The sequence below is a fragment of the Pleuronectes platessa genome, chromosome 5 (genome assembly GCF_947347685.1).
Source record: "Pleuronectes platessa chromosome 5, fPlePla1.1, whole genome shotgun sequence".
Lineage (NCBI taxonomy): Eukaryota > Metazoa > Chordata > Actinopteri > Pleuronectiformes > Pleuronectidae > Pleuronectes > Pleuronectes platessa.
The window spans coordinates 20428875-20445950 of record NC_070630.1 but is presented as its reverse complement, the minus strand read 5'-3'; the positions used below and the strand labels follow the sequence as shown (position 1 = coordinate 20445950).

Here is a 17076-nt window from a genome sequence, read left to right as displayed (position 1 = left end):
TTGATTAGAACTCGGCTTGTTGTTAACACTTTATTGACACAGTGAGAAAGATATAGAAACTCAGTTAATATAATGGGAAAACTGCCTAAGAAATCACTTTCTTTGTAAAAGCTATTCTTAAAGTACTGTTTTGGAATAATCAGAGATGATTTGATTAGATTGTGTGAGTTTTGCAGGTCACAGAAAACACAAAATAACAATAATTGAAGCTCATGTGAAAATGAAACAGTCGGATGTCCTAACTTCAGCTTGTTATTTTCCCGCCTGCTGTCAAGTCTTTCAAGATTCTCACAAAACTGGACACAATATGACAGACAGTATATTCAAAGGTTATTGAAGGTTAAGTACTCATATAAATAACATTTAGCAAATGTTTGCCATGAAAAATACAGTAAAACAGGAATAGTTTGGTACAAAGCAGATGTGACTCCTACTGACCACTCTCTTAAAGGCAGTTGATAGCCACACAACATTTATAATCCTAAATATAGTAACAGCTCTTCGGCTATTTCAAGCAAAGTTGTGCTTCATACTGAGTATGAAGTAAGTAGCTTTCAAAATGATAAAGAAAAGCTGAAAGCTGCCTATGGTAGAAAATACATTTTGAAGTAAAGAGTAGAAGAAAAATTAATCAGCCATTGAACAAAGAGTGGAAATAGCCAATACAACAATGTGAAATGTCTTCAAAACGTAAAAAAATATGAGTATTATAGTAGTATATAAGAGTATACTGAACAACAGACATTGAACAGATCGGCCAAGGACAGCAGCAGCAGCTTTGAGACAGGCTGGCCGTTGGAAGGGACCGGGTACGGCGGTCGGCGGCGGCGACTCTGGACGCGTGTCGGGCCCTTCTCGCGGATCACCTCAGCTACGGCGCCCTCTGGGGGAACCCTCCGTTCACGTCAAAGTGAAGAAATTCAATGAAGCGTGGGTAAACGGCGGGAGTATCTATTGGCACTCAAACAGGTCAATCTGAGGAGGGCTGTTTTACACAGCCCTCCTCAGATTGGAGTATCACTCCGTTAAATACCCATCTGATGAAAAATATCCTAACTCTGGTTCCAAGGAACGATCCAAGTACCATCATACCATCGCCATGTTTCCCACTTCTGCCTAATATGGATATCCTAGAGTCCAATTCATGCATTCCAGGTCCTGGGATAAGAAATACATGTTCTGTTCACCTCTATGTGATTTATTTTCTTCCGCACCATTTCCAATGACAAACAAGGCCGAGAATGTAAATTCCAGCCTCTTTCTGTCAATGCATACAGCCCAGTGCAGTGCATCTGAATTTTATTTTTTACTTACACGTTCAACTTACTTGCTCATAATTTATTTTTCTATGGTTTTCTCAGCTTATGCATTTTTTTTACACCCCTCATTCAGGCATATTGGATAAAACCAATTTTCAGACAGACATGCAGGGACTGGGGTAACAGGGAAACAGCAATTGGCAAGGTGAATGTTCAAACAAGATAAGTGGAAACACATAAAGTGAGTGGCTGTTCCATTGCTTTGGAAAATGAGGATTTGATCCTGCTGGTGAGTAGAGTTGAACTGGATGCAGTCCTCTACACAAAACATATGTAAATATATACACATGATTTTCCATCCCTTCAGTCGTTATGGTCGTGCACCTTCATGCTGACAGTCTCTCCGTGCATCCATAGAGCTGAGCTACCACACTGGAGCAGATGTGATTTTGGAGGCTTTGCTCAAGAGCGCCTAAAACTGTTATTCAGGGAGTGGGGAGCGACTTTCATTCATTTCTCTGCGCGTGACAATCTCTCGATAAATGCTTTAAGCAATAACTCAATTTCTTTTTCCCAGGTCCACATGGTTAATATGATATTCTCTGTATGTCTTGGCAGATAAGATTCAATGTTAGACATTCAGTGAGCACTTTATTAGGAACCCTCCAAGACACATATCACATCACAGGTTCTACTTCACAACTGGTGACAGAGGAGGTCACTGAACTCAATGCCATGTTCATAAAACCTGTTTGAGACTTTTACTTTGTGGAGTATTATCCCTCAGGAGCTAGTCATTAGAAGATATTTAATGGTAGAAAATAATGAGACAAACACGGTCAGCAGCAATAGACAGAATCTCCTATTTGCAGGATTTGTATACCCTGCTCTGCTGCCACATGCTTGACTGATTGGATCATTGCATGAATAAGCTGGTGTGTACATAAAAAACCTGCTTGTGAGTGTATTTAATTATATATTGCATCTCAAATACAGAGTGTTTCAACTGTGAATAGAGTTTCTTACTCTCCCGTCTTCATGCACAATGTTGCATTAAGGACTTTTATATCCCAAATATCACAACATACAACAGGGAAGTTACATTTACTTTTTCCTTTCAATGACTCTATCTTTATTCATGCAGCTAAGCAAAGCTGCCGCTGTCTTTGTGAGGGCAGACTTTACAGGCTTGACCTTCAGCGGGCTGGTCTTCTTTTCAGATGACCATCTGCCCATCTGCATTCATGCTGCCCATGAAACAATGATTACCTGGCTGTCCTCGGGGGGCAAAGGAATAAAAGCCAACCCGAAAGAGAGAGAGAGAGAGAGGGAGAGAACTCTTTTCTGGTTGCTGTGTCACAATGTTCAATTTCCTTTCAAACGGCCAGACTAATCTCAAGCCTCTCTCTTTTGTGTTTGTAGCTGGAGCTCTTGTGAGAGAGCAACTTGTGTAGTGGGGACTACAGGGCCACTCAAGGACAGGGCTGTGAGAGAAAGCTAGATATCTTTCTGCACTTTTCCTTACATATTGAAAGCCATGTTCATCTAATGTTGTCTGTAGTGATACTCCATTGGCATTAATGCTACATGAAAAAACGACTGCACAAGCTGAAAAAAACAAAAATAATAATAATCCATGTTTAGCTTGAATACATTTTATGCAAAGGACGAGAGGCGAAAACAAAATAACCACTCACACACACAAACACGTTACACATCAGACACTTGTACCTTTTGGTGGCTCATGTGCCACATGTCTTTTGTCCACCGTCTTTTACTGTTGAGCAGGTTGGATGGAAAGTGTGCAGCACATCAGTCAATGGATACAGGTCTGTTTTCCACCTGTCCTTCATCCTGACCAAGATGTCTATTATGGACCTGAATTCCATGAAATGACAATCCATTTAACAGGTGCTGATTATGTCTCCCACCAACACACAGTTCTATGACTTTTTTTTAAACACATCAATTCATAGAACACTGGAACGGTCTTGACAGATGGCCGCCCACATTGAGTCTGGTCTTGCTAAAGGGTTATTCTTGATAATGAGGGAGTTTTTTCTCTCCAGTCACCAAAGTGCTTGCTCTTTATGAGAACTATTGGGTTTCTCTATAATTGTTATGGTCTCGACCTGTGTATTGTGCCTCGAGATAATTAAATGTTCTGATTTAGTGCTATATAAATACAATTGAATTCAATCAGTGAGATAGTCATGAAATAAGACCGTTTGTCTAGTGGCCGTACATTGTGTGCAGGTAACAAAAAAACCATAGGGTGTCATTCTGCCTCTTACAAAGGTAGATATCACTATGGTAACATTCCTAATACCATAAATGTAAGGGTACCCATTTTTAAGAGACTAATATTAAATGATATAAAATAATAAGATAAACATCAGAGCCCCTGATATCTTAGTTTTCTAATCACTTTCAAATTCACATACAACTGTCATTAAACATCAGACTAAACTTCCTGACTAATAAGCTTATAATAAGTTTAATATATATTGTTGTCATCTGTATGTTTATACTCCAAATTCAGGAAATGATGCTTGTATGATTTGAGCAGGTTCGATTGGCAGTGACCAAACGACCCAGCAGCTATAATCACAGTCTGATTAAACACAGGAAGAAAAATGACCTTTTCAAAACTAATCCTACCCACTTTACACAAGTAAAATAAGAAGCTCAGAGAAAAAGAAAGACACGCTGGAGCCCCTGCGGTGATGATACCAAAACTGTTCCAGACTGGAGGATCCATCCAAACACTGACAGAAACATTTATCAGAGCCTATAAAAGGCGTTAAAGCCTGGGCTGATTAAAAGAAGAATTATGATAAAGCTTAATATGGGGAATATGGAAAGAAAAGTGTTTGTGAGAAACAAATTAGTTTAAGGAGAAAGTACAAGTACTGCATTCAGAGGTAAGTGTGCTGCTGTTGTGGTTTAAGTGGATTAGTGAATGTTAGCTGCAGATAGCGAGTGCCTAGCTACATTAATAGTCTTATCTCTGGCTGGTCATTACAGAGGACCGCTGCACAGATCTCTATACACAGACGAGCATCACGCTGAGACTGTGAGAAGGTTTCCATGCTTTAGAAACATGTGCGCAATCTATTACATCAATCATTCTTGGGAGAAATGATGAAAGTATTCCAGTGCACTTAATAAGAAACAGTAGAGTTCATTCATTATTGAAAAGTACTGTAAAGGCCACTAATGTATTAGCTTCTTGTTAGTTGATAAAAGGAGTTTTTTATAGTGGAGGGAGGAAAGTGAACTGAAAATAGTTCATTTATGTGGATATATGTAATCTAATAAATATGTTTAGCTGGCCAGGAATGTTTAATTTATAGTAATTGTCTCATTTATCTGAATGTCGATTGTATTTAGTCTATAATAGGCTTTGGGATAACTAAGACACGATATATATATATTAGAACAAGTCAGTAAAGCTGTGTCAGTCCAAAACGTTTCTTTATTAATTTTTTTCATTTTATTAACATCAACCAACCCTATTCAAATCCTGTAAAAAGACCACAACCGACAATGTTCGTCAATCGATCAAAACTTACCTTCTGACTAGGGCTGAGGCTCTCAGCTCCGAGATTTAAGCTTGTTAGTTTTCTCTCCATCAGTGAAAGTTGTTCAGATGGTGGTGACGGTCATTGGCCAAGTGCTTCAGCAGTTGTTGCGTTTTTTACAGAACTTATAATCCATCCTCTGAGCAGCACTACTTCTACAGGGCAGACAGGATGATGCAGTGGCTCGCTATAAGAAAAGACGAGACCGCCAGCTGGATTGGGGCTAGCAGGTCAGCATGCTAAATCCAGAAGAAGCAAGGCTGCGATAGAAGTAGAAGCAAAACAGGAATTCGCATTGGTGTTGATTTCTATCGGTGGAGAAAGCTCATGGCGAGTAAAAGCTTCTAATTGTGCAATGTTTCTAATGGATTGTGAAGAAAACAGCAGTTAATATGCTGTGTACCAACAGCAATAACTAAAACATTTATTTTCTGAAACAGTTGCTCACTGGAGTAGAGGGAAATATAGAGCAGTTTTCATCTTCTATTTTCAGCCTCAGAATCAAAACACACTTTGTATATTTTTGGCAACGGGAGGGTGTTTGTCAGTTTGGGGTCAAAAAGAACTAGAGTGTGTTTGTGTGTCCATGGTAGTGAAAGTACATGTCACAGGATTTAATATCTATTTAATTAGATCCATAGTCTGTACCAAGATGCTCGTGCTTGTGGGTAGTGCGTGGGCTGGAGCCAATATAAGCTGCCTCTGTGCGAGAGGCAGTGTACATCCTGAACAGGTCACCAGTCAATCACAGAGCAGACACATAGACACATAGACAACCATTCACACTCACATGAATGGTTGGATGTTGCCTCACAGAGAGAAGGCTCTAGGTAAGAAGCTGCTGGCCACCTGAACCCTTCCTCTTTGCTACTTAATATAGTATTGACGAAAAATCTCCAGACCTATCCTTTAAGCAAATATGATGGCTGACGAGATCATTAACGTCTTTATTCATTTAGTGGCGTAATTGGAGGGCGGTCTGATTTCAGAGTTCCTGCAAAGTGAAATTCAGCCTGCTCACATCTGTAGTCCTGACTTCAGTGAGACAGTTCAGGTAGTCAGCGAGGATTCTCATCATTAGTGGCCTATGCGGTTGTCTCTCCACCATGACCCACTTCTCCTGCTGGAACAGATGCTCCCTCGACAACGACATCACTCACCTCCCTCTTAATTATTCTTGTTAATTAGCAGACACACACACACACGTTCAGCTCCTATTATGAACACACATGAAGTAGACTCTGATCTTATGTAATGATAGGGGTAGTGATGTTAAGTGAATATATAAAACACGGTTTGACACATTTAAATGGAAGTTCCAGCATTTTTGGGGGAGGTGAAGGGAGAAGGTGTGGTGTTTTGAAGGAGGCGAGCAATTAGAGGTAAATAGTCCCTTTATTCCCTGCTAGGCCCCGGCTCTATGTCTGAATAAAAGAACAAGATCAATAAAGTGTCTCTGTAGAGAACAGGGGGAATATATAATATACACATACAGTCTACATGATTTTGTATTACCCTGCTTCTCCCCCTCATTTCTTCCCATCTCTTTCCTTGAGTTGCCGGGTTTGCTTTTACCCATCTCTTTCACACACACACACACACACACACACACACACACACACACACACACACACACACACACACACACACACACACACACACACACACACACACACACACACTCACACACACACACATTTGTACTTCTATTTAAGTGAGGACATTCTTTGGCATAATGCATTCCCTAGCTCGTTACCCTAACCCTAAAAATACAAACTAAATGCCTAACCCTTACCCTCACCTAAACCTAATCCTAACCCGAACTCTAAAACCAACTCTTAACCCTCAAACACAGTCCTCACTTTCCAAAAATGTCCTCACTCTGTAGTGTTCATGCTTAAAATGGTTCCCACTGAGATATAAGCACATTAACACACACACAAACACACAAACACAGACACACACACACACATACACACACACACATTTAAACTTGGATCCATTAGTCAAGGGTTCTATCGCTCCCTGTTTTGCTCTCATCCTCCTCGCAGTCCCCCCAAGCTTGTCGCCCTCTTAATAAGGGAGTGTCATATGAATTATTCGGCTGTCATTTGTTGCTTTTATAAAGTAAACTGATGTCAGAGATGATTCTCTTCACACCATAGCACGGGGGTTCATTTATTCAGTATATAGATATAGAGTATATTTAGTTATGTGATGGTTTAAGGGAGACTGTATTTCAGTTCATAGTAAACCAATTGCATTCCAAATATATATGACTTAAATGGCTGTTGGTTTTCACCAGGAAGTTGTGCACTTTGAATTATGATACAGTTGCAACTCTTGAATTTTGGAATATAGCTGAGTCCCATCCTGTGTTTGGAGTTTATCTGTTGTCCCATCTTTCTCACTTTTATCCTCTCTCCATTCTCCTTGCTTCCTCTCATCTCTGTTCTTATATGTCCTTCCCTGAGCTCTATCTCTATCTTAATCCATGTTTCCACGATAGATAGAGATGGATGGATAGATGAATATAACCCATGTCCCCATGATGTAGACTTGAAACTATAAATTAGACCCGTTAACACACCCTACTTGGGCCTCTACCACCAAACAGCACACAGCAGAATATAAAAAATGTAATACAAATAAATAATACAAAAATATATACACACACACACACACACACACACACACACACACACCGCTAGGCTTCAATCAAGGCATGGTTCTGCACTGCTGGACAGCCCCATAACCTCTGCTTATTCTAGACTACTAAGTACCAACTGATACAATCACACAGGAGTTTTGAAACCTAAAACCCTGTGATAAATCAAAAGTTTGTCTTTGACTTCTTACAGATGCATGCCCTTTAAGAAATATGTTCTCTTAAGGAGTCGAGTGTAAAAAATATATTCAATTTATTCAGCTTAACCCTAATTTCGCATACATCGTTGTACACATTTGTGAATCTAAAACTTATTTGGTGATCATTTAACTTCTGACCATTTTGAGTCTAATTTCTCTCCATAAATGATGAATGAAGTGATTCCGATATCAAAATGTATTGGGATGCATTATGTTGTCAGAGTAATAACTCTTCTTCCAGGCAGGGGGACCAACCCTCATGATTATGTTTGTGAGGTACAGTTATACAGAAGCTGGGCTGGTGCCAGGGCAAATTGGATTACGTCTCCCAATGTTCCCTCAAGTGTTTTATTATCCCTGAGCTGAAGGCATAATGTGATTACTCGGCGATGCCCTTTGTTCCGCTTTCCACTATTATCCTGATGCTGTGTCCATGAGTTCATTAACGCCACATTATGACTTGTTATACACAAGGCAGTACGGTACAGTGTGAGTCATTCATGTTGCGTTCAGGCTGGATAGGCTCCTGCTATACGTGGTCTGCAAGTAAAGTTTCAGTGTAAGTGCGCTATAATTGAATAATGTGCTGAGCTTACTGTGTATTATGTGTCCAGTGTTAAGTGACATCAATTCCTCCTTCATTTCAGACTTTAAACCATAAGAAAAACCTTGTTACATAGTTGCTGACTGTCACAACTGACAATTAGTCGAAAATGACTTGAATAAGTTTTACAAAATAATCTTAACTCAATGTCAGATTTATTTTCTTTATTTCTGACCATCATTCCTTATTTATTAAAAAGTGTGTGGAACTTTTGTCATGTTTTTCTTTCTTTATTCGAGTCAAAGTTTCTGATTTAGAAGATGTGGGTTGCAGGTCAGGATTAGGGTTAGGGTTAGGGTTGCATCTGTGTGCAGTGCCAGTTGCAAAGGCAATAAAGGCTTGATGGTAACAAATATAGACGACCTCACTCACACGTAGACTAAAGGAAGCTGTGCACAGTCACTGCAAATGGCTGTTCAAGTTCAGCATGTAACCACAATGTGTCATTTTCACATGTTCTGTTTGTGTGTGGATCAAATTAATGCCACAGTTAGATCGGCTATCTGTTTCTCTCTGCCTCCGGTTGTTTTGCTAAGTGAAGCTAACCAGATTCAGCTCTGAACTTAACACACAGCAATGACATTGGTATTTCACTTAGACTGAAAGCAAATAAGATGCAGAGCCATTCTAAGTTGTTGAACCACCCCTCTAACATGACAGAAAGCCATTCATTTAAACATAAGAGCAGAGGAGAGGTAATTTCTTACCCTGATTATTGAATTTGGTGTGCACCTAAACTGTGATAAATGTCTGCAGTGGTTTGTTGTGTGTCAATGACAAAGACATTGGAGATGCTGTTATAAAAATGTAACTGGGAAATTAGACCATATAACCTTGGTTATGTCCCAAATTAACTTAGCGAATTCAATTTATTTCTTTGTAGGATTAACATTAATACATTTTTTAAATGGCAAAATATTACTTTTGCACCAGACTCTGAAGCTAAATGTCTAATGTCTATTCTGTTAAAATCTGACACCTCGATCTGTTAAGTTTTATTCTGTGCCAAATCTTTTTCATGGCAGTAGCTTAATTTTAGTATAAAATAATAGGATTCAAGAATCAATGTTACAACAATGTCAACTGTATTTTCGGTTTAAAGTTCAGCTTTTATGATGAAAAAGATTTCATGTTAAATCACACTGGTAAATTTCATATGGTCCATTTGACACATTTTATTCATTTCCAATCGAGCAATGTGCGAATATACTCGTTATTATTCTTACACATAGACGATTGGCTGTGAGCTGTATCATTCGCACACCAGGCACTAGATTGAGTTTAAATCCTTCTTGGCCATGTGAATATCCAAGTTGTCGTAGTTGTCCCTGAGTCATGAAACACGGCAAAAGAAATGAACTGCTCTACAAAACACATTCCTTGTCATGATCTTCATAGGGTGTTTTTTTGTACCTTACAAGAAAGATGGGTAAAATAAAAGCTCTGTATTTATATAGCGCTTTACGAACATTGTTGACCACTCAAATCGCTTTACAGTACAGTTTTGACCATTCACCCATTCATTCATACAGTGCATCCATGTGCAGCACTTTCTCTATGAGAAGGGGAAATTGAGAGTTTCAGTATTTTGCCCTAGACACGTTTGGCCTGCAGTATGTAGAAATCGAACCGCTATATATAACATTCTGGTTAGAAGACGACCACTCAATGCCCTCAGCCACAGCCTCCCCAAACAATCAGTCAATCACATGACTTGAGTGTTTCCACCTTGGGACTATAGTCATACATCAAATATCCAAGGAACCAGTCATGATAGCTCAGTCAGAGCTGGTGATTGGGATCCAGGTTGATCTAATGTTAGCTTCACATCATTGGCCCTTTGATAACATAGTCAAGCCGACCAGACAGAACGTTGTAGAGAGTGATCTATGAAATACAATATATCATCATTCTTATACATTGACATTATAGGCGACTTAACAGAATTCTTTTCTTTTTCTTCACAGTCAGTTTCCACTTTTAACGTGTTGTGTAGTGCACAGTAGCAACGCAAAAAAACTAGCAGAGGTTTGAATCAGAGCTGCAGACGAGCAGCTGAGGGTGGGTGGGGATAAAGATTGGGTCAATTTGCATATTCATAAGACCATGAATACTTTATGAGGCAAAGGTGTACAGTGACATTCAAGTCATTTTACGGCCAAAAGGAGATTTTTGTTGAATGGGAAAAAACTTCGAAGCATGTAGTTTTGAGGAACAGAATAACAGCTTGATTTTGAATACCACTGCTATTTATTATATTCAACACAGATAGTTATAGATAATAAGTCAGTAATATTCTAAATTAGGCCATACTGTTTTTTCCCCCTATTTTTATGGCATATAAATTCCCAATGTTCACCCCTAGAAACACTCTGAAGTCGGATTTGGAGATTCACATAATACAAGCACACAGCTAAGTGTCATTCAGCAGAGGGCTGTGGATTAATCTCCCTGCTTGGTGAGATAGGATTCACATGATATGATCTATGGAGGACCATGTGAAGACGAGAAGCCTTGTACCTTTTAACGCCTGAATAAAGATGCACTAGCTGTGATAGAAGCAGATAAAAGCATCATTCGTCAGCAGACGCGCTGTCAGTGAAGGAGACAAGCTGACAATTACCAGGCCTTTTTGCTGTGTAATCACTGAGCTCCAGTTTGTCCTTTGGCTTTTTCTACATTTGGGATATAACCAGACTTTCATCACTGGCTCCTACTTAACATGCTGAGATGTTCGTGATAAAACAATCTATCATTTACTGCACTACACTTGAATCACTTGACCATCACAAAGGTCATGGTCAGCTACATGGAGTGTCACTCAGGTCAACATTCTTCACTCTACCTGAGTGTTTTCTATCCCCACATAGCGGAAACAGGCCCTTGAACTGTGCAAGTAATAACTCCTTCATCCCAAACTGTATAAGTGCAAATAGCTTCAGATGTGAAATGAATCCCTGAGGGCTGACACTCCTGTGCCCTGAAGCCCTTTTCACAAGAGGAGCATTTCATTATCTGATCTGAAATTAGAAAAACTCTCTCTGTGCAGCCGCACCGGTTGATGGCAGCCATAATGGCTGGCACTTTGAATGGACAGACTCTGTGCACAGCTTTTATGCCCCTATTGAAGGTATCCAGAATAATGTGGGGAACTGCTGAGTGAGCTGGGTTAAATTTTGATGTGAATGGCCATGACTACAAATACACATTATGTAAATAGTGAAATCTACATACAATTTACATATGCATGGTGGCAGGCAGGGACCGGCTAACTTTTTGGCCAGCTCTCAATTCAGTTTATGTGGTTTGTAAAAAGCATGACTTTCTAATATGGTAAATTTATATATTTCAATTTATACCTGCACAGTCCCTACGTGAATCAGAATCAAAATATTTAATTCATTACTCAAGAATTGCATACAAGGAATTAGACTTGTTCTTACTAGCTGTCAATGAATTTACACATTGTGAAGAACCAACAATGCTTTGTTCTTTTCCCTCTAGTTTAAGCCACATCTAATAGTCCTCCTCTGTTGATGGAGCTTGCTTTGTCTGTGTGTGTGGGGGGGAGGAACTAACAACATATAACTTACAGTTTTCTTGAACATCAAACGTAGACAGCGTCTGCTAAGATCCTGATGACTGACTCATAAACTTGTAGCTTTTTCAAAAGAAAAGATTGCTACCCAGCGAAGAATAAGATCCTTTGGGAGATCGAACATCCTCAGCTGCTTGTAGTACTGAGCGACTCTAAATCCCAGAATCTTGTTCATTATTTTGTTGTTGTGTGCCTATATCATATATAAAGATTCAAATCTGTTTGTGTTCTGTCAGGTGATGAATGTGAATCTGTCTGAGGGCGACAAGGTGGTGTTGGAAGACGTGGGCTATGGGGAGAACACCATGCTGGCCAACGAGTCCATTCTGATGAGGGGGTTGGTGGTACGGAGCCACAGCAATCAAATCTCCATTCGCTTCCACAGCCAGAGCTCCCAGGCCGGATCCGTCCTGCTCAGATACCAATGTAAGTCTGAACTACACAACAGATTCCACCAAAATGCTGTATCTCTAAATGGGATATTTTTGTCCCTCAGCATCAGCTGATTGTGTTAAAACCTGGCAATCTCTGAGTTAAATAGTTGAAAATGAACTGGACAATATACAATAAAACAGAGCTCCAACACAGACATTAAAGAGCTAAAAGTAGGTCACAGCAACAATAACTTGACAAGCTGATAATAAAAAGCTGCTTTTGACACTATCTCTCCCTGAGGAACGACCTGAGAGATCATAAAACACATACCCCTAAGAAATAGGAAGATTGCTAAATATATCATGGATCTGAGAAGAGAAATAAAGAGATGCGTCCTGGACCAGATAACATTTAAATAATCATGTTGTATGAGGGCCAGATTTATGATTTGTTAAAGATCATAGTTCAAGATTGAGTGAAGACTCCAGTCCCCCCCCCCCCCCCCCCCCCCCCTCAAATACTGATAGAATTGGTTTATTAACTTCTCTCCTCTGAGACAGTTTGTTCTTGTATGGTCCTGCTAGAAGCTGGATCAGCAAGAAAGCCTTAGCCCATATATCACACACAAACACACACATACACACACCACATGTGGCCCATCTATAACTATCAGCAGATTTGATAGATATGTACAGCACAGAGACTTAAATATATAATGTATAATCATAAGGAATTGTTTGGCTTTGTTTTAAGGCTTGACGCATTAAAGATGGGACTTCAATTCCAATAGTTTTCAAGAGTTTGAGTTGGCTCCAATGGTGGAAAGCAGCAGCAAATTTAGCTGTTTTGCTTCTATCACTTCTTCGCTTCTTGTGAAGTTAGCATGCTAACCAGTTATCCCCGGCCTGACTGACAAAATATTTCAATTTCTGCCTACTGTGTGTTCAGAAAAAAGAACAGCCTGTTGATTACCATTTCCATACAGCATTCATATTATAATTAATGTAAAGCACCTTTATGACTTATGATCTACAGCTTCATCCATACATTTTCAAATCTTCTAAATTGTATAAAAAGCGGTGATCTCATTATGTCAAGAAATGTGTGCATTTATTTTGGATATGCATCTCTGCCTCAACTTTTGCATTTGTTCTCTGGTTGTTTTTTGTAATATGCACAATTGTAAAAAGAGGTGTTGCAGACTGTCATAAAAACCCCAATTGAGATATTTAAAATGCTAATAATATCACCCTGCCCTAATCAGAAAATGTATAATTTGGAGTAAGGTTGAAATCAGAACATTAGAATGGAATATGCTATTAACAGGACCCCTTTCAAATTCTAAATATTGTCATAATCTGCAGCACTTGAAGATGTAAGGGCATTAACATGCCCTGACTGTAGCATCCAGTCTGTCCTGGAGAGGCAGCACTGCTCAGAGGGTATTTTATAAACTTGTGTCTTTGAAACGCTCTTGGCAAGCGACCATCATCATCACGTCCAGCAGCAGCGAAAACTCAGCAGTTAGTAGGACCTTTAAACTAGTAATAATCATTTGTACGGTTGCTTGCTCATCCCTCCTGTGCCTTCTTCCATATTTGAATTTGAATTGAAGCATTGGTTCATCTGCAAGTTACTGCTCCCACACTTTGGGCTAAAACTGTCCACAGATTTGCACCACAGAAATACTCTTCTATTCAGTGCTTCACAATTCAAACCCCTCCAGAAGCTTTCCTTCCCAGCCTGGCTTTTTTGTCTGAAACACTGAAACAAAGGTTACTGATCAATACATTCAATGTGTACAGCTTGAGCAGTGAAGGAGTGCATGTGCTGGGAGAGATAGGATTCATCACATTGAGTTGCTGTTGCCACTTATTGTTCCCAGGCAGAGAAAGGAAAGTGCAGTCCAGGCACCAGTGGAGGAGAATGAGAGACAGGCACCATACACATTCAATTGTATTCATTGCTGAATGTTCAATATATAATTTCTGACATGTATAAAACAGCCTCCTGGAAATTCTAACCACATCCCCGGCATATGTTCTCACTAGCCAATATATACCGTATATGAAGGCAGGCACAAGGAATCTCATAGTATAGCTTCATTTAAGTGTGTGAGGTGATTTACAATGCATGACCCAGAGAAGTCAATTGTCTATTTTCTGTGGCTAAAAACACTTTTACTAGGCAAAGAGAGATTGTTTTCCCATAAAAAATAATCCCATAGGTTGTTTATGTGTGCAGCTCATTACAACCCAGAGTCATGCTTCATTGTTAAGTGACCTATTGTGTCCCACTATGCCATGTTGTGACTGTAGTAATTATGATGGGGCAAAAGAGGGTCAGGTGACATCACTATAAAGCCTCAAAGTCCCTGTAGGGAGAACTTCAGGGTGGAAGGGGTTATTGACAAACAGACAGTAAGTGGTTCTTTCCACCGTAACCACAGTCCTGTAATCAATCGTGTTTTTATTATGGTAACTATGTCAATGAAGCTCTTCTACCCTTTAGTATTTAGTTGTGATCTTTCCCAAAACTCATCCAGGTTGTTTTTGTGCCAATACCTGTGCAAAGCTTTACCAGTGGTCATTTTTAAACGTTGGTTTTTAGCAGCCAATCTGTGGCATATCTCCTGTCAGTAGACAGGAGACCCCATAGGTTAATACGAAAGACCACAGAGTACTTTGAATGACCAAAGGGTCCTTGACAGAAATAATGTTGTATATTGGTAGAAAGCATTTGCACCAAGTGCAGTAACTGAGGCTGAGGGGTTGAGGGATCGTCCTCCAAACAGAAGGCCGGTGGCTTGATCTCAGTCTTCCCTATCTGCATACTAAAGCTGAACCCCAAATGGCCCCTCATAAAAGAAAAGTGCTGCCCCTAGACACGCTGTATGAATGGGTGTGTGAATAGGTGAATGGCCAATCTGTACTGTAGAGTGCTTCGAGTGAATTATTAGTCAGAATCTTAGCTTAAAAACCCTCAGTGAACCCTAATTAGAAAACAATACATTTTAATTAGATTATGGAAATTGAATTTAAGAGCTGCATGCTTCATCTAATTACTTGATTGAAAACACTTTGTATTGTAATCCTCCATCTGACTATTGCATTACTGTAGTAGTGCAAGGATATTGAGCTAAACGATGAGCACAAGAAGGGCTAGTTCATTCTGTTCCTTAGATAATTATGAACAATTGACATAATGACAAATTAATTTAAAGGGCATGTATTCTTTTTGTCATTATGAAGATGATATTGCTACAGGATTTTTCCATTAATCAATTATCGAGGGGGGGTTAAATAGTTGCATTAAAATACTGCAATATGAGCAATTACCATGACTTACAGCACACACAAATAGGCAGGCATTCAATTGAGTCTGTCAAGCATACAAAATACATTGGGGCTGATCTCTTTATTGTTTAGTTGCCGAAGTGTTTACATTACTCCAAATAAAATTTGGTTAGCAAATTCCTCCCCTCACAGGTGTAGATTGTGGCAAAGCAGAAGACAACTGGTGAAGGCAGGTGTCCACTGTAGGCAGAGAATGAAACTAGATTAGATAGCCAGGGACAGGGAGCTGGACAGGCCAACACACAAACTTGTGAACTTGGCAGAGGCTGAAAACCGGAACATCAGGCATTTATGACGAGACTGGACATGGTCAATTACTGGAGATCATTCCTGACTAAGGAACAGACAGGACTTTAGCTGGGTCAGCTGACTCAGCACATTGGCCAAGAACCCTAACAAAGGAACATGCAGAATGTTGGCTCAGACCCATACGAGTACAGACAGGACTTCTGTCGGTATACCAGATTTATGGATAGAAAAGATCCTGGCTGGGCTGCCCGAATCAGAAATCAGGAGCATTGTTGATGTTAGTTGGCTCAGCAACAGACCCGTAACCAACCTTGGAATGGCTGACTCAGGAACAGACTCAGGAATACATTTTAGGTCAGTTGGGTCCAGCTTGGGTTCTGGGTAGGCGTCAATCAAAGACCTAGGCAGTGGATGCTACGGGTTGCTAAGTAGCTTAGGTTCATGGTCGCTGGACGCTAAGGGTCTTAGGAGCTGGGTTACTTGGGGAATTAACCTCTTCATAATCCACACTTTCTTCCAGGGTTTGACAGGAAGCTTATCAGTCGAAGTGTTGGCTGAATCAGGGGTGTTATATCGTCCTTTAGCCACTCTGACAAACAACAGCTTTTTGGACACTTCCTTGCATGCTATCCTCACATCAGAGTGTAGAACAGATTGTTAAATTCATTCTAAAACAAAACAAGTCAGCTCTGTGATTTATTACACAATGCGAGTTGGTTCACTGGATAGTGAAGCAGGCAAGAATCAAGGCAGTCAAATTCAAATTCAGTCAAAAGCAAAAAACAATCCAAGGTCAAACAAAAGCACAAATTCGGAGGAAAGGTAAAAAAAAACGAGAATTAGGGCACGAAGCACAAAGCATAAAATGGTCCAGGGATCTTGTAATTTAACACATTCATAATTGTGTTTTCATCGTCTATAATCACATGAAACCAAGAATCATTGTATTTCCATCACCTTAGAATGAACCGTTTATACCTGTGTTCTTCCATGAGGCCTAACAAGTTGCACTGCCCAGAAGAGACAAACCAAACTCTTGTTCTGGAGATGGACTTTGTTTTTTTGGGGCCAAAGTGCACGTATGCTGACAATCAGGGTAGCAGTACTGCTGAAAATAATCCAGACAAAAAGCTGAAAAAGAAGTAGCAGTGTCATTGAGTGTCATTTTTAAATAGAACAACTA

The 17076-nt window shown here is 39.8% G+C and overlaps 1 protein-coding gene across 1 annotated transcript in view; it reads left to right on the top strand.

Moving 5' to 3' along the window:
- LOC128439735 (seizure protein 6) overlaps nt 1–17076 on the top strand; it is a 133141-nt gene that overhangs the window by 59832 nt on the left and 56233 nt on the right. Inside the window, exon 6 of the mRNA XM_053422125.1 lies at nt 12150–12339. Within this exon, the coding sequence (XP_053278100.1) occupies nt 12150–12339 (190 nt within the window). The remainder of the gene's footprint in view (nt 1–12149; nt 12340–17076) is intronic.